This window comes from Coenobita brevimanus, chromosome 86, assembly GCF_032717465.1.
Source record: "Coenobita brevimanus isolate Jiangsu-jjx chromosome 86, ASM3271746v2, whole genome shotgun sequence".
NCBI lineage: Eukaryota > Metazoa > Arthropoda > Malacostraca > Decapoda > Coenobitidae > Coenobita > Coenobita brevimanus.
In genome coordinates this window covers 28,017,992-28,043,955 of record NC_137039.1, presented here as the reverse complement: position 1 = coordinate 28,043,955, position 25,964 = coordinate 28,017,992, and the positions used below count along the sequence as shown (strand labels likewise).

At 41.9% G+C, this 25,964-nt stretch overlaps 1 protein-coding gene across 3 annotated transcripts in view; it reads right to left on the bottom strand.

The window, feature by feature from the left end:
• Window positions 1-4,081: 4,081 nt before the first annotated feature.
• eIF5 (eukaryotic translation initiation factor 5) overlaps window positions 4,082-25,964 on the bottom strand; it is a 99,914-nt gene continuing 78,031 nt past the window's right edge. For all 3 annotated transcript variants that reach the window (XM_080280912.1, XM_080280913.1, XM_080280914.1), the window contains 5 exons: window positions 25,052-25,195; window positions 21,974-22,123; window positions 11,679-11,816; window positions 5,310-5,498; window positions 4,082-4,918 (listed from right to left, as the gene is read on the bottom strand). In XM_080280912.1, the coding sequence (XP_080137038.1) occupies window positions 4,763-4,918; window positions 5,310-5,498; window positions 11,679-11,816; window positions 21,974-22,123; window positions 25,052-25,195 (777 nt within the window). In that variant the 3' untranslated portion in view covers window positions 4,082-4,762. The remainder of the gene's footprint in view (window positions 4,919-5,309; window positions 5,499-11,678; window positions 11,817-21,973; window positions 22,124-25,051; window positions 25,196-25,964) is intronic.

Here is a 25,964-nt window from a genome sequence, read left to right as displayed (position 1 = left end):
CCAAGAGAAAACCAGGTGTCTAGTTATATGATTACCAATCAACAGTATATGGTAGTTTCCTGGGTTACAGGAAACCATTAAAATCTATCTATCCATTGCCAGACACCTCAATCCCGTAAGGGGTGGCCACAAACAAATTGCCTCCAAGTTGCCCTGTCCAAATCCAGTTCACTGCCCTGCTCCCAGCTCACACCCCCACTCTCTTATACCTCTCCACTCCATCCCTCCATCTCAACATTGCCCCCCCCCCCCACCTCACTCGCATACACTCGCCTTGTTAGTCTTTTGCTCTCCATCCTCTCCACATGGCCAAACCACCTCAATGTATTTCTCCTAATGCTTTCTATCACATCATTAATACAACACAATGCTGCTTCACTTCCTCATTTGTCAGTCTGTCTCTCCACACAATTCCACATGCTCCCCTCAAATAATTCAATTTCCACTGCTCTCACTCTTGACTTGTGTCCTTCCAACAAGGTCCAAGCTTCACTTCCATACATTAAAGCTGGCATCACATTACTGTCATGCAGCATCTTTTTTACTTCCATACTCATTTTCATGTTCCTTATCACTGCTTTCAAGGAACCAGCAACCTTTCTTCCCTCTTGTACCCTTTCAAGCATTTCACCCTCTAAATTTCAATCCTTACTCATCACACTACCCAAGTACTTAAATGCACTTACATTTTCCAATTATTCCTCACTAAAATACATCGACCAAAAGGTAGGCTGCATATATAAGTAAATGATCACTACTCCCCTTACTGGCACTACACAATCAAAATACTGTACCTTCAGTCACCACCTGAGGATAACCAATTCAAGGCAATTCCTCAAAGACATTTTAACCACAGGATCACCAGTTTCTGTTGAGTTTCTCAACCAGTATCACTAATAACAAGTACCATTTGAAAACTAGTAACGAACACAGTTTTGTCCCCAACTTGTGTTTCTCTATATCACCCTCCTATAATGTCTGTGGATTTCTTTATTTCCTTGTTAAAAAAAAAAAAAAAAAATCTTGTTTTGGAATAAGGTTACACCATAAAATTGCACGTTTTTTGATATTTCATGTTTTGAAATTAGACTATATCATCATCCTGACAAAAAATTAATAACACTGCTACCATGAAAATCAGAAAGAAAAAAAGATCACTGAACCCCCTTGACCCGATGATGTAAACTTTGCTCTTGATACTGGCAGACTGTTTTATTCAGCACAAGGGAGATTTATTTTCACAGTTAAAAGCTGTATTTAACTCCTCCAGCTTAAATCTCTCTAAGAGTTGGAAATAACAGTCTCCTGATAGAATAAACAAAATACATCACTGGATACAAGGGGTTAACATTCTAACCACCTTACTAAAAATAGTGACTTTCCATAAAACAGTTAGTTGCTCTTTCAATATCCTCTCATATTCCTAAGTATTCCCCAAAACGAGTAAGCCTGATATGAACTAGTCCATCATGATTATGCATTATGTACATTTACCCACTGAGTCCAGGGAAGTCTTTTCCTTGTATTTTTGCCATTTTCTGCTGATTTTCATCAACTTATGAAAGACTAATTGAAAGGGTTAGATAGGGCCTTAATAAACCCCTTCATTATGTGAAGCCTTTCCTAAGTATGATAAAACCATATGGGAGCAGCAAGACTAAAATAAAAAAAAGGACATCACCCTGACTCGAGAGGTGAACCAAGACTAGCTTCTAAGGTTCACTAGGTTATCACAACATGGCCGAGCGGATAACAAATGAAATGACTGCTGGGGGAGGGAGTGGGGGGGGAAAAAAAAAAAAAAAAAAAAAAAAAAAAACGCATATTCCCTCCACGTACCAAAGTCTGCTCGAGATCACAGTCTTAATATATAATTTCAAAGAATAAAATTAAGCCGCCACACCACAAACACATGGAAAGACTATGGACAATCCAGTCATTACTGTGACTCTATGGTAAGTACTTAGGTTTCAAGTAATAAATGGATTAACCCCTTCTATCTGATGATTATTTTACCCCAACTACCACCACATTATTTCATTTGTTAGGAAGGAGCTCTAGTATTGAGTTCAATGGTTATAACAAACTACTCCATTCAAAGTATCTTTCCTAACCTGAAAAATCTGCTAGGTGATGGCAAAGATAAGGTACAAAATACACATTTGTCGTGAAGGGATTTATGTCCACAGTCTTTCCACATGAAGATATCATCCACTGCCACAATCACTAAGATGTTTGTAAATGAGTAGCGCAGTAAGTCTTGACAATAATAATGGCTTACATAAGAACCCACAAGCTGTATTGATATATATCTTAGCAGAGTCTGAAAACACTTAACTCCTGAAAGAGGCCCAAACACCAGGTAATAATGCTGGAGATGAGTGGCACATACAGTAAAGTGGAGGAACCTAGATGCATCTACTGTGCTGGGAATGTTCCATGTACCCTTAACTAGCTCCTGATGTCAAAATTTTTAAGTATAAATGACTGGACAAATCCTCATAATGGTTCTACATCAATTCACAATGCAGGTGAATCTCTGGACACTTAACTGTACGCAACAGCTATAGATAGGATAAGTAAACAATGGTTCAACCACTGACCTCACCTCTCTTAAGAGGTTTACAGACACTGTGCCAATCTGAGGAAGAAAGTGTGATTAGACCCAAAATGAGTTATGGCCAGTCTAAAATAACGGGGTATCATTAGTAAATGAAGCACGTCGTGACCTTAACAGTGCTAATGTAGCATCATGTAATGGACTGCCATGTGGCCCAAACTTTCCTCCAAGTGGTGTGCATGTGCATGTGTGTGTAAATGAAGCATGTTGGATAGCCATGTGGCCCAAACTTTCCTTCAAGTCAGTGTGTGTGTGTGTGTGTGTGTGTGTGTGTGTGTGTGTGTGTGTGTGTGTGTGTGTGTGTGTGTGTGTGTGTGTGTGTGTGTGTGTGTGTGTGTGTGTGTGTGTGTGTGTGTGTGTGTGTGTGTGTGTGTGTGTGTGTGTGTGTGTGTGTGTGTGTGTGTGTGTGTGTGTGTGTGTGTGTGTGTGTGTGTGTGTGTGTGTGTGTGTGTGTGTGTGTGTGTGTGTGTGTGTGTGTGTGTGTGTGTGTGTGTGTGTGTGTGTGTGTGTGTGTGTGTGTGTGTGTGTGTGTGTGTGTGTGTGTGTGTGTGTGTGTGTGTGTGTGTGTGTGTGTGTGTGTGTGTGTGTGTGTGTGTGTGTGTGTGTGTGTGTGTGTGTGTGTGTGTGTGTGTGTGTGTGTGTGTGTGTGTGTGTGTGTGTGTGTGTGTGTGTGTGTGTGTGTGTGTGTGTGTGTGTGTGTGTGTGTGTGTGTGTGTGTGTGTGTGTGTGTGTGTGTGTGTGTGTGTGTGTGTGTGTGTGTGTGTGTGTGTGTGTGTGTGTGTGTGTGTGTGTGTGTGTGTGTGTGTGTGTGTGTGTGTGTGTGTGTGTGTGTGTGTGTGTGTGTGTGTGTGTGTGTGTGTGTGTGTGTGTGTGTGTGTGTGTGTGTGTGTGTGTGTGTGTGTGTGTGTGTGTGTGTGTGTGTGTGTGTGTGTGTGTGTGTGTGTGTGTGTGTGTGTGTGTGTGTGTGTGTGTGTGTGTGTGTGTGTGTGTGTGTGTGTGTGTGTGTGTGTGTGTGTGTGTGTGTGTGTGTGTGTGTGTGTGTGTGTGTGTGTGTGTGTGTGTGTGTGTGTGTGTGTGTGTGTGTGTGTGTGTGTGTGTGTGTGTGTGTGTGTGTGTGTGTGTGTGTGTGTGTGTGTGTGTGTGTGTGTGTGTGTGTGTGTGTGTGTGTGTGTGTGTGTGTGTGTGTGTGTGTGTGTGTGTGTGTGTGTGTGTGTGTGTGTGTGTGTGTGTGTGTGTGTGTGTGTGTGTGTGTGTGTGTGTGTGTGTGTGTGTGTGTGTGTGTGTGTGTGTGTGTGTGTGTGTGTGTGTGTGTGTGTGTGTGTGTGTGTGTGTGTGTGTGTGTGTGTGTGTGTGTGTGTGTGTGTGTGTGTGTGTGTGTGTGTGTGTGTGTGTGTGTGTGTGTGTGTGTGTGTGTGTGTGTGTGTGTGTTGAGTGTGTGTGTGTGCTAATATATAATTATATACATATTTATCAAAGATATGCATACCCAGTACACACACACACACACACAAAACCACAGTTGCAGTCTATAGCTATAAAATCAGAAAAATATTCCTGATGTTGGATGCATTCACTGATGAAGTCCCGTAAATATCTTCAAATTACCACAAACATACCTTGATGACAGTCAATAAGAAAATAAGTTCTCTAAAATCATAACTGAACTGCACAGTACCATTTTAATGAAAATAACTTACCATAAATGGATTAACATGTAATAAAACAGATCTATATTAATTGTGCACATTTAAATCTATTTTCCACTTTACAACAAATCAAAAGTAACATTTCCTGATAAATAACACAAGGCAGCTCAGTATACTGAAAATAGGAAATGCTGACACTCAAGTCAGGCTCTGCTTAACATTTATTTCCAAGTGTAAATAAAACTTCCCAAGAAAGCGAAACTGAAGCAAATTATTTTTTAAAACTTTTTCTTAATGCAGTGACAATGTTTACCATCAAAAATAACCCAAAACCAAAACAAAATGTTCAACTCTACAAATTTGAAACTTCATATCCTGCCTAAGTATGTATCATACAGTTACATCAAATTTCAACTGCATATCTAATCGTGTTCTTCTTTCCAACACAATTCTTGGTAGCCAGCCATGGCAGCCATTCAATTAGCTGTGTTCACGTTTACAAGTTGTCAATATCCAAGTCACTGTCGTCATCGTCTTCATCCTGGTCTTCAGAAGTCTCAACTTTTGGAGCCTCTGCCACCACAGGTTTGGCTTCAACTGCATTCTTAGCTTCCTGTGCTTTCAAAGACTCTCCTCTGGCCTTGTCATCAAACTGTAGTAAAGTAGTTATGTTAAACTGACTTGTACATTGAAATGAAGTACTAGATAGCTGTAATGTTACTTTGGTTTGCATGCCAAACTTATGTTAAATATTTCAAAAGAGTATTCTGAATATACAATGTTTGCCTGGGATGGTGTCCTGCTCACCACAGCCAGCCTCTGTTGTTTCTGCTGAATTAACAGTTAGAAGTCTCCCAGGATGGCTTAGCTATGTGAAGTGATTGGAGACTGACAGTATGTGATGGGTGGTGGGGGAAACAGGGTGGTTTACAACAAAAAAACATGTTTAAGGAGGGTGTGGTAAGGAATATGGGTATGTAGCATGGGATGGAGAAACTTGTGTTGAGAACTGTTTGTATTGCGAATTCCTGTTTGATACTGACCTTAACATCATATTCATCCTCCTCCTCTTCAGTGGTCTCCTCCTCTTCGGCCTCTTGCAGCCATTTAAGGAAGGGCTGGGCTTTTGCATGGATCTCTGTAGCCACCTCTTTGCTCACATACTTCTTGGACACCCGCTTCCCCCAGTCCAGCAACACCTCCTCCTCGATCACATCATGATCATACATAGCCTGCATGGATTGGAGTAACCACCTTCAACTTAATTCAATTACTGTAGCATACATTATGATTACTCCACAACAGGTGCTGGAGAGGAACACCTCAGTGGCACTGATATAACCAGGCAATGGAGCTGCCTGATAATACAAACACCCAAGTCCCTCTTAATTCCCCAAACGAAGGACAGGGGACAGCATGATTATGGCAATTCAGCCTGCTGTCCACCAAGTTCATATCTAGATAAACCTGGGCCAACAACTACAACAATAAAACACTTGCTAAGCAATGACACTATAAACCAAGTGATGAGATTTTTGCAGTTGAAAATTTTCAAAATATCAAATATACAGAGTCTTTAGTTTCAAAGCTATGACTAAATACCCATGATGAATAATACTGTAATACTAATATTAATCGTAATCTTCATCTGAACCTCCTTTCCCACCCTAGGGCAGGGTGAAGAGTAGCAACGTCCAGACAGCACAAGCCTGCCCAATCCCATGGACCACGCTTCCATTTACTCTTCATTCAAGCCACCAGAATCCTGGCTCTATCTGGTATGCCAATAAACTTTCACCACATTCTGCAGCTTCACATAAATGTATACGATAGTCAATCCAGAAGCTGTCATGTTAAAAATGGGTGCCAAATCCCTGATCATGCACATCTTCTCATAACATTCATCCAGCCAGTTCAATCTCTTGTCAGTTCCCTAGCCTCACCAACTTCTATATCTCTTCCTCACACACTCATCCATCATACCCCTCCACCTTCTCCTTGGTCTACCTCGCCTCCTCCCTCCTTCAAACTTGCTCAGATACACCATTTTCACCATTGTTATCCATTCTCTCCATATGACTATACCATCTCAGTACACTCTCTTCAATTCTGATGTCCACAGACTTCCTCTCTCCATATCTTTCACAAATCACATTATTTCGTATCCTAGCCACTCTCTGTATTCCACATTCATTCCTCAGCAGTCCGATCTCCACTGGTCTCACTCTTGAATTTGGCACACCATAGTCTCACATCCATATGTTAAAGTTGGCACCAACACTCTTTCATGTACGCCTCGTGCAGCTGCAACACTCAAGCCTCTGTTTCTTTTCAAGTCCTTTCCTTCCTTACTTTCCACTTCTTGTGCACATTATCCTCTATGACTGTACCCATTTTTTTTTTTTTTATGTGAGGAAGAAGGAACCAAAGGCCACAAGCCAACAATAACTGTTCCTTCCAAGAGAAAAGCAAAATACGAGAGAGAGCCAAATTCAAAATCTGATCATTTTGAGATGCCTGGACACACTGCGATTGAAAGACTGGAGATCATAGGAAGCAGGAAATACAGACAGAGGGAGACAGTTCCAGCGCTGATCTGTTGAATAAATGAAGGACTGGGAGTAATGGTTAATTCTTGCATTAGAGAGTTGGGCAGAAAAGGGATGAGAGTTTGCTGCTAGACAGGTGCTACGCGCCCGTCGTAGAGGTGGAGGGATGCATGCAGACAGGTCAAAGGAGCAGTGACCACTGAAGTAGTGATAGAAAAGAGATAAAGATGCAACAGTCCGGCAAAAAGAGAGAGGTTGAAGGGAGTCAGTAAGAGGAGGAGAGTTAGTGAGATGAAAAGCCTCTGACTCCACTCTATTGAGAAGAGCTGTATGTGGGGAGCCTCCCCACACATGAGAGTTGTACTCCACACAGGGGTGGATAATACCCCTGTATAGAGTCAACAATTGTGCAGGGGTAAAGAAGGAATGGAGTTGGCTTAGCACACCTAATCTCTTGGATGCAGATTTTACAAGAGAAGTAATATGATCTTTCCAAGATAAGTCCCGAGTAAATGAAACCCCTAGCATGTTCAAGGATGATGCAGGATTAAGCTGAATATTATTAAACATTAGTGGGTATACCTGTGGAAGATTTTGTCCAGTTGATAGGTGTAAGAACAGTGTCTTTGATGCATTAAAAACAACCAGATTATTTTTACCCCAGTCAGAGATATGAGCCAAGTCAGACATTAGGTGTGCCATAACCTCATCCCTTGTTTGATGAAATAACTGCTGAGATGAGCGTTGCGGGAACCGAATGGAAAGGTTAAGGGTGGAGTCATCTGCGTATGAGTGGACAGGGTTAGATGTACAGCTTAGAAGGTCATTAATGAATAAAAGGAAGTGAGTTGGTGATAGGACAGAGCCCTGAGGAACATCACTGTTGATAGATCCAGGAGAAGAACGATGGCTGTCTACAACAGCGGCTATAGAACAACCAGAAAGGAAGCTAGAGATGAAGGCACAGATAGAAGGACAGAAACCGTAAGAGGGTTGTTTGGAAATTAAAGATAAAGGTATTTGAACTCTCTCACCAATTTGGGTCTCTCTCCATTCACTGTGACATCACACTGGAAGTCACCTTCCCTCTCAATTACCATCACTTTATTCTTTTCTACATTTGCTCTCATGGCACGACACTCACTGACATCAGCAAAATTCTGCAACAGTCTAACAAGTTCTTGTCTGGTATTTTCTTGTAGTAATGCATCATCAGAATACAACAAATTTGAAATATTCCATCCATCACCATTCATTACCAACGGCATCCCTCTCTCCATTACTCATGTTTTCACTTCTCTCATCACCCCATCCATATATACATTGAACAACCATGGGGACATCACACAACCTTGTCGAATGCCCACACTGATCATGAACCACTCACTTAGATGCCCAATTAGCCTTACACATGCCTCACTACCATCATAAAAACTCTTGATGGCACCTAACAGCTTACCACATACACTGTACATGCGCAAAACTTTCCACAATCCTTCTCTGTCTACTTTGTTGTATGCTTTTTCCAGATCCATATATGCCACAAACACCTTATAGTCCTTCTCACAAGCCTTCTCCACTATCTGCCTCACAAGCCACCCTGTTCATCACTCACTAGGACTTCTATTTTCACTCTTAGGCCTACTTTCTCTATAATCATTCTTCCATAGACCTTCCCTACAACACTCAAACTTATGCCACGATAATTTTTGCACTCACTTCGCTCACCTTTGTTTTTGTACAGCGGTACAACCACAGCCTTTTTCCACTCTGCAGGCACAGTTTCACTCGTCCATGCCTTCTTACATACCTCCAACAAGCACTTCATTCCGTTCTCTCCACTACACTTAATCATCTCTGCATACGCCTTATCAATCCCAGCTGCTCTCCCATTTTTCAGCCGCCTCACAGCGTTCTTCACTTGTGCGAGTGTCACGTTTCCTGGCACTGCATTCCTTCTCTGCACACCTCCAAAACCAATCGTGTTTCAATCATGTTTACAGCAGCTCTGCTCTCTCTATTCCCATTCATCACGCTTTCAAAATATTCTTTCCATCTAGTCCTTACTTCATCCCTATGGGTTAATAATCTTCCACTTACACCCTTCACACTTTCACAATTCTTTCCGCTGTCAATTCTGCATTTTCGCACCTCTTTCCAGAATAACTTCTTCTTTTTAGAGTAATTTTTCCTCTTCACTTTTCTCTTTACGTGCTTCTTGCTCTCAATACAATAAGCCCTCAAGGTTTGCATGCAATTGGTACCATGAAGTTGATGCAAAACCCGAATTCTGCGAACCGAAAAGTATTAATTCAATGGTAAAATTCTAACTGGTTCTAGAGCCCCTCCCAAAGTCCCTTTATTTTTATTTTATTTATTTATTCTTTTTTTTTTTTAACTTGAGATATAACACTCATGAAACAGGATACCAGAATAAATGAAAACCATATTAATATGATGATAATGTTAATAAGCATTAAATAAACATATCACCAGACTGAAAAATCTTCGTCTTATCCTCTACAGAATACTTTTTCCACTTCACACCGACTCAATACTCACGACATTCTTTTCTCTTCTTGCCTCCATCCTTTAAACTTCCTAGTATTTCACCGTCAGCACTATTACCTGGTCCTCCACTGAATGAAGAGGCAGCCATGATACAGTACAGGTAGATCACACCAGAACAATAGCTGAATGAAGGGAAGGGCAAAAACAGTGACCGCTGCTGCGATCACTATCTGTGCACCACACAAATGGTCCCACAGCTGGTGAGAACTGTGAAAATAATCATGGCGAACAACAGCTGACGATCGCCTTGCCCACCAGCGCCCCATATATTGATGCGAAAGTGGAATTCTTGATAGAGAGACATAAGGTCTTGAAAATTTGGGGCTTTTCAGCAAAAGGTAAATTTGCAAACCTAAATCACGCGAAACACAAGGGCTCACTTCATATTCAGTACTTATTTCAACTGAACCCCTGGTCTGTAACCACTCTAGCCAATTCTTCCTTTTCCTCCACTGCTCTCAATCTCTTCATCCCACCATGCCGTACCTTTCTTCCTTCTTGTTACTCTTTCGGCACTCGACACAGTTTTAGCATTCCTAACTAAGCAACCCTTAAGTGCATTCCATAGGCTGTCCAGATCCATTTCATTCTAGTTCAATGATTCCAACTCCTTCCCTACTTTGGTCCTGTACTCATCTGCAATTTCTTTGATCCTCAGCTTCTCAACTTTCAGTCTTCCTCCCTGACTGCTACTCTCTCTCCCAGTCCACTTCACTCCTCTCAGCTTGATCTTATATGATATGAGATCTCCACATCATCCTCTCACGGCCACCTTATCAGTTACAATTCCCAGCACTGACGTCTCTATGAGCACATAATCAATCAGGCTCCTTTCAACAAAATCCTTGTTCCCTTCTTACCATGTATATTTATGTACATCTTTGTGTCTGAAATATGAGTTACAAATGCACAACCGCCTTTCCTGACACATGTCCTTCAGTCACTTCCCATTATCATTTTCTCCTGGTACTCCATCACAACTCATTATGTCATCCTCAGGACCACTGCCTAATATTCCATTCACATTGCCCATTATAATCATTTTATAGCTTCTGGGCATTTTTCCCACTGCTTCATTCAGCTCATCCCAAAACCTGTCTTTCTCTCACTCCTGTCATCACATGGTGCATACACCATAATCACTGCCACTTTCACCTTCTCAAATGTGAACTTGACATACATACATCTCGAGCTGACATTTGTGATCCCTCATTCCACTCTGCCACACTTCATTCATCAACAAAGCAACTCCTTCCTAGCATCTTCTTCACCCATTCACGCCGGACCTTACACACTTTACACCCTCCCACTCCACTTCACACCCTTTCATCTTTGTTTTACACAATGCCATCACGGCATATCTCGCACTCTTGAACACATTCACCACTTCCACCCTCTTGCTCTCCTCATTTACACCTCTCACATTCCACATGGCCATGTGAATCTGCCCATTTGGTTGGGGCCCAGGGCAGGTATTGGGTCCTCCGAGGCTCTCCAAAATGTTTGCCATGATTAAGTGATACTAATAATAATAATCTTCCATGTATCATGTTCTCTCCTTCTTTTGGGTTACACAGTCTGTCATTTCTGGCATGTAAAGGGAAAAAGTGTGGGGTGGGGGGCTTGTCACGTGCTCCTCTGTACATGGTCCATCAATCATTTCAGTATCTTTACTTCAAGCTCTTCAACTGCCATACAACTTAGCACTTAGCACAAACATGTATCACATCTTTCTGGCTGACCATGCTTCTCTCACTTTAAAGCTCACTCATACATATTCTCTTCACTATATATTATATCCACCCACTCTATACAACCATACTATCTACTAAAAATGCACTGCTCTACCATTTCGGCAATAGATTTCCTTACTCCGTGTATTTCACCCATGTTTATCCTAACCACTCCACACATTCTTTAACTGTTCCAGTTGCACAGCTCAAACTTTTCACTATCAACACATCCTGGTCTCACACCCAAGGGCTAATGCTTAGATCTTCATGCAAGCTCCACATTCTGGAAATACAGGACCATACCATACATCTTCCACAATACAAACATTAAATGGCACCACTTCACAAGAAATAACGAGAATGGAAAACAACCACCTTGTCAACATTAACTTCAGCAAAACAAGGAAAGAAAGACCCAAAAAAGGAAGAACTATTAACAGAACTGCAAGTGAACTGAACTGCACTCCTTCACAAATAATTCAAACTCTTGGCAATGTATTAAATATATACATACTGTTTAAAAATCAATTCATTTAAAAAAAGGTAACCAAAGACTCACCTTAAATATCATGGGCACTTTGGGAAGCAGCTGCTCTTTGTTAATTTCAATGAGCTTCTCCACAGCACCAATGAAATGTTTCTGGCTTTTGGGGTTCCCATGAGTGAACAATAGGAGCAGGATGCGATACTGAGGAATCTGAAAGTAAAATCATGAGAAAACATATACAGATCTCATTATAATGTTCATACAGATACATCACAGCAGGGTAGATATTATTCATGGCTATGGAGGCTCCCAAACACCTCTCTCAAACCAAGGGCCAGATGCAGAAAGGTTCTTACCATTGATTCTGTCCTACTCTGATCTGCTTTCTTACAAGGAAAATTATCATAAAAATATGTTTGTTTTACTGAAAAGTAAATAAGGAATGAAAGTAGAGACTTGTGATAAATGTAATTTTTCAAGCAAAAACAAATCAAGGTTACAACAATTAATCAATTGTAAATATGTTTAAAAATCCAGCCTCAGTCGATTTCTGTGTTCTGCGAGTTAATTCTCTTATTGACGTGCAGTACAGTAACCTTTCAACTGTCATAAATCAGCTAAGGCCACATTTGGACAATGTTATTTAAGATAATGCGGTACAAACCCCCCAGCCCATCTATGAGGGAGTCTAATCACTACAAAAACCCTACATTCTACTGTATAACTATCTGAATACAGAAAAAACAAGCCTAAAAAGTTTTCAGGAAAAAAATTCAAGATGCAGTATACAGTCAAATCCCGGTTAACAAGCAACCGCTTAACGAGATTTCGCAAATACAAGGTCTTAAAATCTGCACCATCGCCTGTTGACGAGCAAGTACAATCCCCCCGTGGTAGGTGAGGGCGCTCACCATCCACTCACTCAATGTAGTGCTGCTCTCAGATGTCTGCCCTTTCCTCTCCTCGATCCTTCTTTCCTTTCATCCTCTTCTGTCTTTCTTTCCTTCATTCTTTCATCCTTCTGCCTACAGGTGACTTTACACTCCCTCTTCTTTCTTTCTTTCCTCTTCCTTCTGCCTGTGGGTGACTCTACAAGAGTGACAACCCAAATGGTTTCCTGTACACCAAGAAACCATTTTCTAAGCTGGGTGATAACCACATAGCCAAATTTTTGCGCCTGGTGGTTCAGTGGTTAATTACAGCGCTCCAATCAGATTGAGCCTGCGTAGGTTTATAGCCAAGGGGTGGTTGGGGTTTAATGCTCATGTAATGCCACTCAGTGATGAGTGAGGCTGGTCACTCCCATCTTACAAGTCAAGACCAACTTGCTTAGCCCCGGGCTCCTACGCTCCCCATGGGGCAACGCAGGATTGGATGAATAAATGAATAAAATCCCCCCAAATCCCAACTTATGGGAATCGATACAAAGGTATTTGTATTTCATGTGTATTAACCTGTTAACCGCGCATGGCGTTTTTTTGGAGGTGTCCGTGGTGCGAAGATATAGGGGTAAAAATGAAATTTCCCAAAGGCCAAATTTTGTCTTAGGAATTGAGAGAACACATGCCAAAGTATATAGTAACGAATTATTAGCTCAATATTTATCTTGGTAAAGCTATGGATGAATATTGAAGTGTCTGATTCCCTATTGGAATGTAAGGTTTTCGGTTTCTTTTTCGGTTTCGGTTTTGAAGGCTCAAACATGCTTGCATGGGTCAGCCTTGGCCACCATGGCACTATATTCAAAATTTACCTGCGCAGCCAGGGCTGTATTGAGCAGTCGCACTCGGAACAGCCCAGGCTGTATTGAGCCGTTAACGGGTTAACCCTTTATTCCTGCTTAAAATTGTCTGTCACAAGTGTTGGTGGTCGGTGGAGGTTACTTGGCTGGTTGACGAATGAAGAAGTGAAGGAACGTTGTGGGGTGGATGTGGATGTGGTTGAAAAGATTAGGAGAAATACACTGAGGTGGTTTGGACATGTGGAGAGAATGGAGAATGAAAGACTGACTAAGAGGGTGTATGTAGGTGAGGTGGAGGGAGGGAGAGGGAGGGGTAGACCGAGGATGAGGTGGAGGGATGGAGTCGAGAGGTATATGAGGGAGGGGGGGGTGAGTTGGGGGGAGGGGAGTCAAATGGTGGGTGACAGTGACTTGGAGGCGTTTTGTCTGTGGCCACCCTTTGCGGGATTAGGGCGTCGGGCTATAGATATATAGATAGATAGATAGATAGATTGTTCCCCCCATCCCTATTTTACCTATAATTTATGTTACTCTGCTTATATTAATGCTGTTTTTATATTTCAGGTGTACAGTATTACCTTCTTGTATTAACCCCTTATTCCAGCTTAAAATGATCAGGCAGTCAGTTTGGTGGTTTGAGGGGAGGCTGCTTGGAGGCCTTGCTCCCTAACCCTATTTTTCCCATAAGTTCTTCACTTCGTTTAACAAGAATTCGGCTAACAAGCAAAATCCTTGCTCCCAATCAGCTCGTAAGTTCGGGACCTGCCTGTAATATACAGTATTAAAGTACTGTATATATGGTATACATGTACTGTGCAGTATATACAGTTATTCATGTTGAAGAAATAGGTACGACGCAAAGCAATAAATGAAAGATTTGCAATACAGTAAAAATTTTACAGTAATATATTTTTAAGTATTGTAAACTGTACTCATCATAATGCAGTCCCGTTGATTTTAAAATTCCCGTGTGGTTATTGGCGAACAGGAGACACCATAGTGAGTTACCATGTGAATCGCCTGAGTATCTCCCAATTCTTCTCAAGGGACATTCCTCACACACTTGGCACACATGTAAACACAAGGACAAGCAACATAAGCCACTGCAAAAGCTCTGGTGTGGCAACAATGTGTACAAACTCCATGACAAACTTAGCACACAGCTTACTGTGTGTGACTGAGGCAGAGTGGGCAAGCTGCATTTTGTTTTGGTAGGCATTGTTGGTGGTGCACAGGTGACAGGGGGCAGTGGTGGTTTGAAAAAATTGGTTTCCCTTTGCATGTTGGTTTAATCTGGCCAGCTTTTTGCCTCTTCAGATAAAGGTGTTTGTCAGGTAATGCAGTGTTGGACAATCGGAAGATTACTATACAGCACTGGCATGTCAGATGTTGGCAAGGGAGGCTTTCATGTGGTGGCATTAATATACTTGGGCAATGGAGCTGTTTGGTTATGCAAACATTCCACAACTCCCTATCCCTCAATAGGAGGGTGGACTTCAGAGGGGCAATTTCAGCCGACAGTCTGATGAATGTAGGGCTACAACCACCACAACTACACTATGTCAGTGGGAAGTTATAAACAGTAATAGATAAACATGGAATCACACATAAAGCAATTCTATTTATCTAACTACTTAATCCCATAAGAGGTGACCAGAAACAAATCTCCATGTCGCCCTATCTTCAGCTATTTGGATGTCCCCCCCCCCCCAACTCATCCCCCGACATATACAGTATAAATCACAGGAAAAAAGAGCTAGAAAACCTACAACATTCATTACTGAAATGATCATAAGTGTAGCTTATAACACATATGCAATTCTTCTACTCTACAAGTTGGACTACTAAATTTTATTACTATGAAGTTTTTTTACAGGATGCTTTCCTGATCTCATACCATACCACAGTTCACCTTATACTGAAAGCTATATTCACACTTGTTAAAATAATTGCTAAATCTATCAAAAATAAGATAAAAGTCATACCACAGGTTATAATGTTTACCTGTGCAAATATATGCAGCTCATGGCAAGTGAATGACTATATAATATTATTTATTTTTGTAAACCCTCTTTTTTTTTTTACCTTGCCTTACTTGTTGGATTTGATGGTGATAATTTGGCACTACCACTGGTTGATTTGATAAGTCAAAGGTTTGCCTAAAATCCCTGACATTAGCCTGACAGTGAAGTCATATATGAAGTCTGATTCAGCAAATGGTCAAGACCAGCTGGATAAGCCTGACTTAACCTGTTCCGTAATGAGGCCTTTGTCAGCTTTTGTGCCTGGATTGCCAAGGGTCTCAGAGGTAAAGTTACCTATAATTTTTTTTTTTTTTTTTTTTTTTTTTTTTTTTTTTTTTAATGAATAAACCTGAAAAGTGACCAAAATAAGCCTAGTGAGAGTAAAAGTGTTCATTTCGGCTGTTTTCTGCCTGAAAACAAGGGTTTTGGTCCAGCACACCCGGATTTGAATCACATGGTTACTTTCAGATACAACCAGTGGCTGATGTGGACAGACACTCCAATTTGGCGTTGACTGGCTGGATGCATTTAGTACTTGTAGTAAGAATACTCCCCCAGTATCCCTGCTTGTCCTATGAGGTGACTAAAAGGGTTGGCAGAGGGTTAGTGCCCCTCCCCAGAAAACAGCTAACTAAAAAGACGAACAAGAAGTCTCGGACAAGGACTGACCAAAAGATGACGACCAAGGATCGGACAAAGGACATGGTACAGATCGCGACGCGGAATGTAAGGGGTGCGAATGATAAGGTGAAAGAGAGAGAGAGATTGTCCAGGTGCTTGAGGGTGTGAAAGTGGATCTATGTGGAGTAACTGAAACTAAATGGAGAGGAGAGAGGAGAGAGTGTGAGAGAATCTGAGTGTGGATGGGGTATATGTGCAGGAGTAGGTGAGAATGAGAGGGTAAAAGAAGGGGTGTGTATTGTTGTGAGTAAAAGATGGAAGAAGAACATAAGAGAGTATGGATCAGTTGGCTCAAGGATTGTGTGGGTAAGGTTGAAAGTTGGAATACAAATGTGGGCGATTGTGTGTGTGTATGCGCCAACGCAAGATTGTGCAAGCAGAGTGAGAGAAGAGTTCTGGACAAATGTAGAAGTGTGCATGGAAAAGTTTGGAAGGAATGAGAGTGTGTTTTTGACTGGTGATATGAATGGTAAAGTAGGGAATGTGAAGGTGGATGGAACAGTTGGTGAGTGGGATGTGCCTCCTGAGATAGATGAGAATGGGAGTGCGTTAGTGGATATTTGTGCCGGGAGGGGGTTGGTGATAGCCAATACCCTCTTCAGGCACAAAATGATCCACAGGTATACACGGCAAGTGATGAGAAGGGTGGGTGGCGAACTGAATGAAAGGAAGGCTATGACTGATTGTGTGTGTGTGGATGAAAGGATGCAAAGATGTGTAATGGATGCAAGAGCTTATACAGGTTGTAGGAGTGGACCTTCTGAACCACTACTTGGTGGTGACCAGAATCAAGATCCAAGTAAGATGGAGATATAGAAGAAGGGAAGGATGGGAGGAAGGAGTAGGCGCAAGGAGAGTGGAAAAGTTACAAGAGGATGAGAAAAAGGCAGAATATAAGAGAGAAGTGGAGGAACGATTGGGTAAATATAAATTGGAGCAGATGCAGAATGTGGAAGGTGTGTGCAAGATATTCACAGAAGAAATATGTGCAGCATGTGATGTGTGTGGAGTGAAGAGGGAAGCGGGTGCCAGGAACAGCATGGTGCAATGAAGAGGTGAGAGGCTGTGGCACAAAAGAAGAAAGCATACAATGAATGCATGAGAAATAGGGGCGTGGAAGAAGTTGAGAGACGGAAGAGAGAGTTATATGTAGAAAGGAAGAGAGAGGTGAAAAGATTAGTAAGAGAGAGTTAGAAGAGAGTGGATGAGGAATTTGGAAGGCATTTGAGTGTAAATTGGAGGGACTGCAAGAAAACGTTCTGGAAAGAGGTGAAAAGAGTAAGACAGGGTGGAAGTGAAGTCAGCAGGGGAGTGAAAGATATAAACTGTAGATTACTAATGGAGAAGGGAGAAAAAGTGAGCAGATGGAAAGAACACTTTAAGGAATTGTTGAACATAGAGAATGGAAGCAATGCGAGTATAAATGGCTGGGGAATGGCTGGGAGGAGGAGGGAGGTTAGAAGACAGGAGTAAGTCAGTAAAATGGAAGTTGTGGAAGCAATGAAGAAAGTCAAATTGGGGAAGGCCCCAGGAATTGATGGGTGTGTGGTGAAATGCTGAAGCATGGGGGAGAGACTGTAGTAGAATGGATGTAGAAGATGTGCAGACTGGCCTGGGAGGAAGGTAGAGTCCCGGAGGATTGGAAGTCAGGTATAATTATTCCCTTGTACAATGGAAAAGGGGAAAAAGAAGTGTGGTAATCATAGGGGCATTTGTCTTCTTAATGTAATAGGAAAAGTGTATGGTAGGGTACTTATTGACAGAGTTAGGGAAATAACAGCAGAATTAGTTGAAGAAGAACAGGGAGGCTTTAGGATGGGTTGTGTAGATCAGATATTCATTCTTAGATCTTTAGTGGAAAAGTTCCTTGAGAGGGGAAAGAAGTTGTATGTGGCCTTCATGGATTTGGAGAAAGCATATGACAGGATGGATAGACAAGGACTGTGGAAAGTATTAAGAATATATGGAGTAGATGGGACGTTGTTGAATGCTGTGAAGAGTATGCATGATTGTGCTAAGGCTGCAGTGCGTGTGGATGGTGAACTGAGTGAATTTTTCTCTTTGAACGTTGGGTTGAAACAGAGATGTGTCATGTCTCCATGGTTGTTCAATCTGTACATGGATGGGGTAATAAAAGAGGTACAAGATAGGGCAGTGGATGTTGGAGTGGCCCTAATGAGATGGTAGTGTTTGGAAACTCCCTGTACTGTTGTTTGCAGATGATACTGTGTTGTTAAGTGAAGACGAAGGGGAGCTGCAAGGCTTGGTGGATGCGTTTGGGAGTGTGTGTAAGAAAAGGAATCTAAAGATGAATGTAGGGAAGAGTAAAGTGAGGGTCTTTGAGGGAGGAAGTCAGTGAATGTATAGTGAGGCTGGATGGCGAGGAAATGGAAAAATGTGAGTACGTTTAAGTACTTGGGTAGTGTGATAAGGATGGAAGTTTGGAGGGTGAAGTGCTTGAAAGGGTACAACAAGGAAGAAAGGTTACTGGTTCCTTGAAAGCAGTGATAAGAAACAGGGAAGTGAGCATGGAAGTGAAAAAGTTACTACATGACAGTATTGTGATACCAACTCTAACGTATGGACATGAAGCTTGGACGCTGTTGGAAGGACACAAGTCAAGAGTGAGAGCAGTGGAAATGAGTTATTTAAGAGGAGTCTGTGGAGTCACATTGAGAGACAGGCTGACAAATAAAGATATAAAGGAGCGTTGTGGTGTGGATGTGGATCTGACAGAAGCATCAGGAGGAACACACTGAGGTGGTTTGGCCATGTGGAGAGGATGGAGGGTGAAAGACTGACGAGGAGAGTGTATGTGAGTGAGGCAGAGGGGAGGAAGGGGGAGGGGGAGGCCGTGGATGAGGTGGAGGGATGGAGTGGAGAGGTACTGTATATGAGAGATGGGGGTGTGAGCTGGGAGCAGGACAGTGAAATGGCAAGGGACAGGGCAACGTGAAGGCGATTTGTTTGTGGCCATCCTGTACGGGATTAAGGCATCTGGCAATAGATAGATAGATAGTAAGAAAACGCAACCTGGTTTATGCAATGCGACCACAGTTGAAACTATGATGATGGGGAGTTTGGGTTCCACGCTGATTTTATGTATTTTCACTTTTTTTTTTAATTTTATTATTATTATTATTATACTGGCACTACAAACACTCACATATGGCACAATAAACACTCATGCTGCACACAGTCATATTAGTTACAGTTAATTACACGTTCCTTATGTTACTTTCCTTACATGATTTTATTATTTACTTCTATTTGCTTACATTTACTTATACAGTAATCCCTCAATTATCCAGATGTCCATTAACCGGACCATCCATTACCAGATGTTGTGACCTGGTTGTTCAAAACCATTATTCATACAATTTTCCACTTCATCCGGACAAAATGCTTGCATCTGGGTGGATATTATGGCTGTGTGAACATTTTTGCCCGGTTGGGCCAGTTTTTTCATGTTTATTATGGCCGTGGTGATTGCCTGCCTGTGGCTGATAGGCGTGGTTGACCATAATTATTGCCTGGCTGAGGTTTATAGGCCTGGGTGAACAGATAGAGTACAGTAAAACACCAGGAATAAGCATCATATGATGTACTGCAGTGGCCTTTTACAATGGCTTTCAAAGTTAGGGTATGCACAAAGAGGGGTCAGAGGAGAAGTCCGCTATCTGGACAGAGCCACTACCCAGACACGCTTTTGGCTCTATTATGTCAGATAATCGAGGGATTACTGTATTACTGTACTAAGTGGTAAGTGGGGGCGCCCACCATCCACTCGTTCGATGTAATGCTGCTCTCAAGTGACTGCCCTTTCCTCTCTTCCTTCCTTCCTCCTCTTTGTTTCCTTTTCCTTCTATCTATGGGTGACTCTACACTGAGTGACAAGCCAAATAATTTCCTGTACACCAGGAATCCATTTACTATGCTGGGTGGTAACCATAAAACAAAACTATGACGTCTGGTGGTTTTGTGGGTAATTAATGCACTCCAATCGGATTGAGCCTGTGCAGGTTTATAACCAAGGAGTGGTTGGGGTTTATTGCTCACGTAATGCCATTCAGGACGTGAGAGGCTGGTCACTCTCATCTTAAATGTCGGGACCAACTTGCCTAGCCCCAGGCTCCTATGTTCCTCACAGGGCAATACAGGATTAGATAATGTATGCACTGTTATGTACTTATATTACTTTCACTATACTGTATACACTATTTACACATTACTATCAGTTAGTTCATCACTTGGAAGTTCTCCAAGTTCGACTGGAAGTCGGGAGTAAGCACAATATCTTTGGCAGAGTGGCATGACCTTGATTTGCCTCAGACAGCTACTTTCAGATACCGTCAGTGGCTGATGTGGATAAGCAGTCCATTTTGGTGTGGAGTGGGTGGATGCATGGAGTACTTGTAGCATGAAAGTGCAACTTGGTGTATGTAATGCAGCCACAGTCATAACTACAGTATGATGATGGGAAGTACGGGTTCTGTGCTAATTTTACGTATTTTCACATTCACTTTTTTTTTTTTTTTAAATACTTCTGTATATTGGTAAAGGTGCCGTCACACCAGGACAAAAGTGACTAACATGCTATCCAGTTTTGCGACCCGCTAGCCAAACTGACTAACGGTGAGCGAAATTTCGCCTGCGAGGGGAAATGGATAACAATTCTTGCTCACAGCTTGTTGGTGGGATTAGAACTCAAATAAGCCAATGTTAATTTTGTAATTGGTGAAAAAAATATTCTGCTATTCACAGAAGGAAACTAACTAAAATTATTATGCAAATACAATTTAATTCTTGTGGTTTTTGTTCACTTTTATTTACTTACTGTAACACGAAATAAATATTCGGACACTCAGGTGACCAGCCATGGAGGCAGTCTGTTTTGTCTCCAAACAACAAGTAAAAATCAGATTTCGATATGGATCCTGTGGCAAAGAAAACTCTGGAAGACTGCTTTGTGGCTCTGGAGTTGCTAAAGTACGTGAGGCGGTTACAGAAATTGAGGAAAAGGGAGTGGATACTCCGTGGTGGTTTGTTCACAAATGACCACGAGGCGCCAAGGCAGACGACATTGTTGGCCGTTTCGGCTCTCAAAAACACACGAGTGTGACAGACACTCGACTCTCCTAGCCGTTTTCACTCGCAAAACTGGCTCGCATGTTAGCCACTTTTGGTCTAGTGTGATGCCGCCTTTAAAGCCATGGGATGGGAGGAGGGGTTTTTCATCCCATTTTCTGTCACACATTAAGGGCATACTCAAATAATTTCATGCAAATGTGAGGAAAACTGTGTTTATATATATACAGACTTAGCAATTTTGGGTACTATGAGTTAGTCCGTATATATATATATGGACTCGGTATATGAGAGAGGGGGGTGTGAGTTGGAAGCAGGGCAGTGAAATGGTGGGGGACAGGGCGACTTGGAGGAGATTTGTTTGTGGCCACCCCAAATGGGATTGAGGCATCTGGCAATAGATAGATAGATAGAATTTTGACACTTGGTTTGTCCGTATCTATATATATGACACGGCATGGAGAAGGTTAAGCAGTGAGCCTGGGCTTAGAAACATTCCAAGTCTAACTTATCTTGGTCTAGCATCTGGCCCTATAGTTACAGGACCACTTTCTATTACTATATAAAATATTGTACACTGTTCCCAAACTTGTCTTCTCCTTCTTTAGCTCTGTTGTTACAAGGTGTATTAGTAACAATCTTGCTACTATCTCACTTCCACATTACATTGTCAAGTTGAGGAGGAGGATTCTGGCAAATCAAGGATGTAGTTTACACATTACAAATAAGAGAAATTTTGATTTCTAAAAACTTCCATATCCTGCGACTTCAGTGATGTAATAAAATATATGACAAGTATTTATACAGTGTCTAGCAATTTAAAATAAACGTACCTGCTTAATAATATTGTCATTGAAAAGCAGCTCCACCAGAACCATGATGGCTTTGTTCTCCTTGATGTCAAGCCGCTCTGCCTCACCTGCAATGTCCTTGTACACAGATGTCTCCGCACCAGGTCGCAGCTGCCCCTCATCCATCTTGGCCTGGGGGAGGCCTCTACATTAACTATTCAAGTCTATCAATCAATTGTCAGCACCTCAATCTCATAAGGGATGTAACAAACAGATCTCCACATCACCATCTCCTCTGCCCTCCCTCCATGTCACAGCCCCCCCCCCCCCCTTTCATTTCTCTTCACTCTATCCCTCTTTATCATTGTTGGTCCACCTCAGTCATGTACACTCTTCTAGTCAGTTTCACTCTCCATCCTCTGCACCATTAAAGTACAATGTCATATTTTTTTTTCCCTAACAGTATACGTGGGTGAGACAAGAGGGTGGAAGGGTTGCTGATAGAGCACTGATGGACTATGTGGTTGTGTCCGGGAATGTAATAGGAAGATTGATGGATGTGAGAGTTCTGAGAAAGGAGGGTAGAGGTATGTCTGACCACTACCTGGTGGAGGGAAAGTTAAGAATAGGTAAGAGATGGGTGAAAGCTAGGATAGTCAGGTGTGGAGGGAGGTTTTGAAAGTGAGAGAGTTGGATAAGAGAGAGAAAATGAGAGAGTATCAAGAGAAATTGAAAGATGAGTGGAACGCAGTGAAAGATCAGGAAAATGGCAGTGTGGAGGAGGAATGGCAGTTGTTTAAGAGTGCTGTGGTAGGCATGCAGAAGAGGTGTGTGGCGTGAGACGTGTGAGTGGTGGTGTAACAAAAGGAAGTGAATGGTGGTGTGAGGAAGTAAATATGACTGTGGCTGAGAAGAGACATGCATATGAAGTGTGGCTGCAGAGGAAGGATGAGGTGTCATATAAGACATATAAGGAAAAGAGCAATAGGGCGAGAAGGGCTGTGCGTGATGCTTAAGTGGCAGCAGATGACAAGTGGGGTAGGCGGTTGACTGAGAACTTTCAACAGAATAAGAAAATATTTTGGAAGGAGGTGAAAAGGGTGCGAAAAGGAGCGTCTGGGAAGGAAGAGCGAGTAAAAGCAGAGGATGGAAGGATGTTAATTGAGATGGATGCAGTAAGGAAGAGATGGGCAGAGTATTTTGAAAGATTGTTAAATGTAAAGGAGGAAGGGGAGGGTGAGATTGTGGCAGATGGAAGGGTGCAAGGAATAAATGTGCTGGGAAAGCTGAATGATTCTTTGATCACAAAGGAGGAAGTACAGGAGGAAGTAAAGGAGATGAAAAAAAGGAAAGCTGCAGGTATGGATGAGTGTGCTGTGGAATGCCTGAAGGGTGGTGGAGCAACTATTGCTGACTGGTAGTAAGATTGTTGAATGTGTGCTTTGTGAAAGGTATGGTGCCAATTGACTGGGCAAGTGCTTGTGTGGTCCCGTTGTATAAAGGCGATAAGTATGAATGCACTAGCTTTAGGGGTATAAGTCTGTTGTGTGCTGTAGGTAAGGTGTATGGTAGATTGTTAATTAAGCGAGTTAGAGAGGGCACAGAAGGAGTGATTGGTGATGAGCAGTGTGGTTTTAGGAGAGGGAGGGGATGCATGGATCAGGTGTTTGCTGTGAGACAAGTGTGTGAAAAGTATTTAGTGAAAAGCAAGGATGTGTTTTGGGCATTCATGGATATAAAGAAAGCGTATGATAGAATTGATAGGGAGGCTTTGTGGACTGTTTTAAGATTGTATGGACTTGATGGTAGGTTACTAAAAGGGGTGAAAAGTTTTTATGTAAATAGTAAAGCGTGTGTACGAATGGGTAATACCGTGAGTGATTGGTTTCCCCCTGCAGCAGGGATGTGTGATGTCACCTTGGTTGTTTACTATTTATATGGATGGTGTTGTAAGGGAGGTGAATGCAAGAATGTTAGGTGGAGGTCTGAGCCTGGTGAATGTTGATGGTAGAGAGTGGACTCTGAAGCAGCTGCTATTTGCAGATGATACTGCACTGGTGGCTGATTCAGAGGAGAGATTGAGACAGTTGGTAAAGGAGTTTGGAAGGGTGTGTGAGAGGAGGAAATTGAAAGTAAATGAGAATAAGAGTAAAGTGATGAAGTGTATGAAGTCGGTAGATGGTAGGAGGATGAATATAGTTTTGAATGGTGAGTTTCTAGAGGAGGTAGAGTGTTTTAAGTATTTGGGGTAACATGTTACTGTGGATGGAAGAATAGATGCAGAAGTGAAGTTTAGAATGAATGAAGTAGGAAAGGTGCTGGGAGGAATGAAAAAAGTGTTTAGATGTCATTTGCTCCGAATGGATGTAAAGAGAAAGCTGTATGAGGGTGTTGTGGTACCGACTGCATTATATGGGGCTGAAACATGGAATATGGATGCAGCAGAGAGGAAAAGTTTGAATGTAATGGACATGAGGTGTCCGAGGAGTATGTGTGGAGTGACGCGTATGGACCGAGCGAGAAATGATGAAGTGTGAAGGAGAACTGGAGTTGTTCGGGAGATGGCTGATCAAGTTGAGCAGAGGGTGTTGCGATGGTTTGGGCATATGGAGAGAATGGATAATGAGCGATTGGTGAAAAAGATAACTAGATCTGATGTGACAGATGTAAGGCTGAGAGGGAGACCACAAATAGTGTTAATGGAAATTTTCCTTTAAATATGTCAAATAAATACTGGAAAATAATAGTTTATTTTCTGTATTTTTCTATATTTTATTGGGGCAAAAAATTGCTAATTAGTAGGGTTGTTAATTATGAGTTCGGCAATGAAGGGGTTCTACTGTGTATTTATGACAACTGTGCGAAGGAAAATTTTTTACATGATGTTACATACCGTAACTGAATTTTTCGTATGCCCACTTAGGGACCCCCCTGTCCGACTTGTGCGGAGATCCAAGTTATAAGTGTCCACCTTACCAAGGCTTGATTGTACAGTATATGCTCTCTCTCTCTCTCTCACACACACACACACACAGTCACACACATACAATGTGGGTACATAACAGCATATTTAAAACCTTTTAAAACAAGATAAAAATACCTGAGTTTTATTGAACTTGCCTTGCAGTACTCAAAGAAGACTTCCAGTCGTTCACTCTGTGTCTTCTCAATGTCATTTGACACAGTAAGGTTCTTAACACCTGCTGTCAGAATCTTCTGTCGTTCCTTCATGGCTTCCTCACTTACATCAAGACTCCAATCATCCTGAAATTTATGCATAAAGCTAATCCTTGTTTAAAGTTTCTTACCATGTTGTTGCTGAATTAACATCCTACACTGTAAGTTACTCATGACTTCATATGAAGTTGCTCTGCAGTCAGATTTCCCCCCTCCTCCAAATCATAATCCTAGCCAAAAAGCTTTCTTACAAAGGAAACTGCCAACACATCCTACATGAAGCAAGCACTGACTGTACAGTGACAGGAACACAGTAATACGATCCACTGCAAGACTTGTCCTTGGAGGGCGAGTAATAGCCAGAATTACATACATAAAACCTTTCATAATTCTCTGATTTTGATATATCTTCCTTTGGATCATCAACAAATTTGGTAACATTACCTAACAAGGGAAATGATACAAAGTACAGTACACCCTCAATATAATGAACTAATTGGTACCACAGCCTTGACGTTAAAGCTAAGCATCATGCTGTTCAGTAGTTTCCCAAGCATCGTGGCTTTCACCGAACAAAGATTGTTAAAATCAGGGGGGGGGGGGGGCTCCCTTTGCTCTCAGGGTCCTTTAAAATTTATATATATTTATTTATTTCGATAACAGCAAAACATGAAAAACTGGCAAGTACAAACAAAGAGTAACACATGAGCCAGCAGCTCCCTGACTCTAAACCTGCATATGACCTCCCCATAATTATCAGATTACCTGACCTCACCTCACTATGCCCCCCCCCCCTCTTAGAAAATTCCTGGGTGCACCCCTGGTTAAAATGTAGTGTCGTTCAGCCAAATGGTCG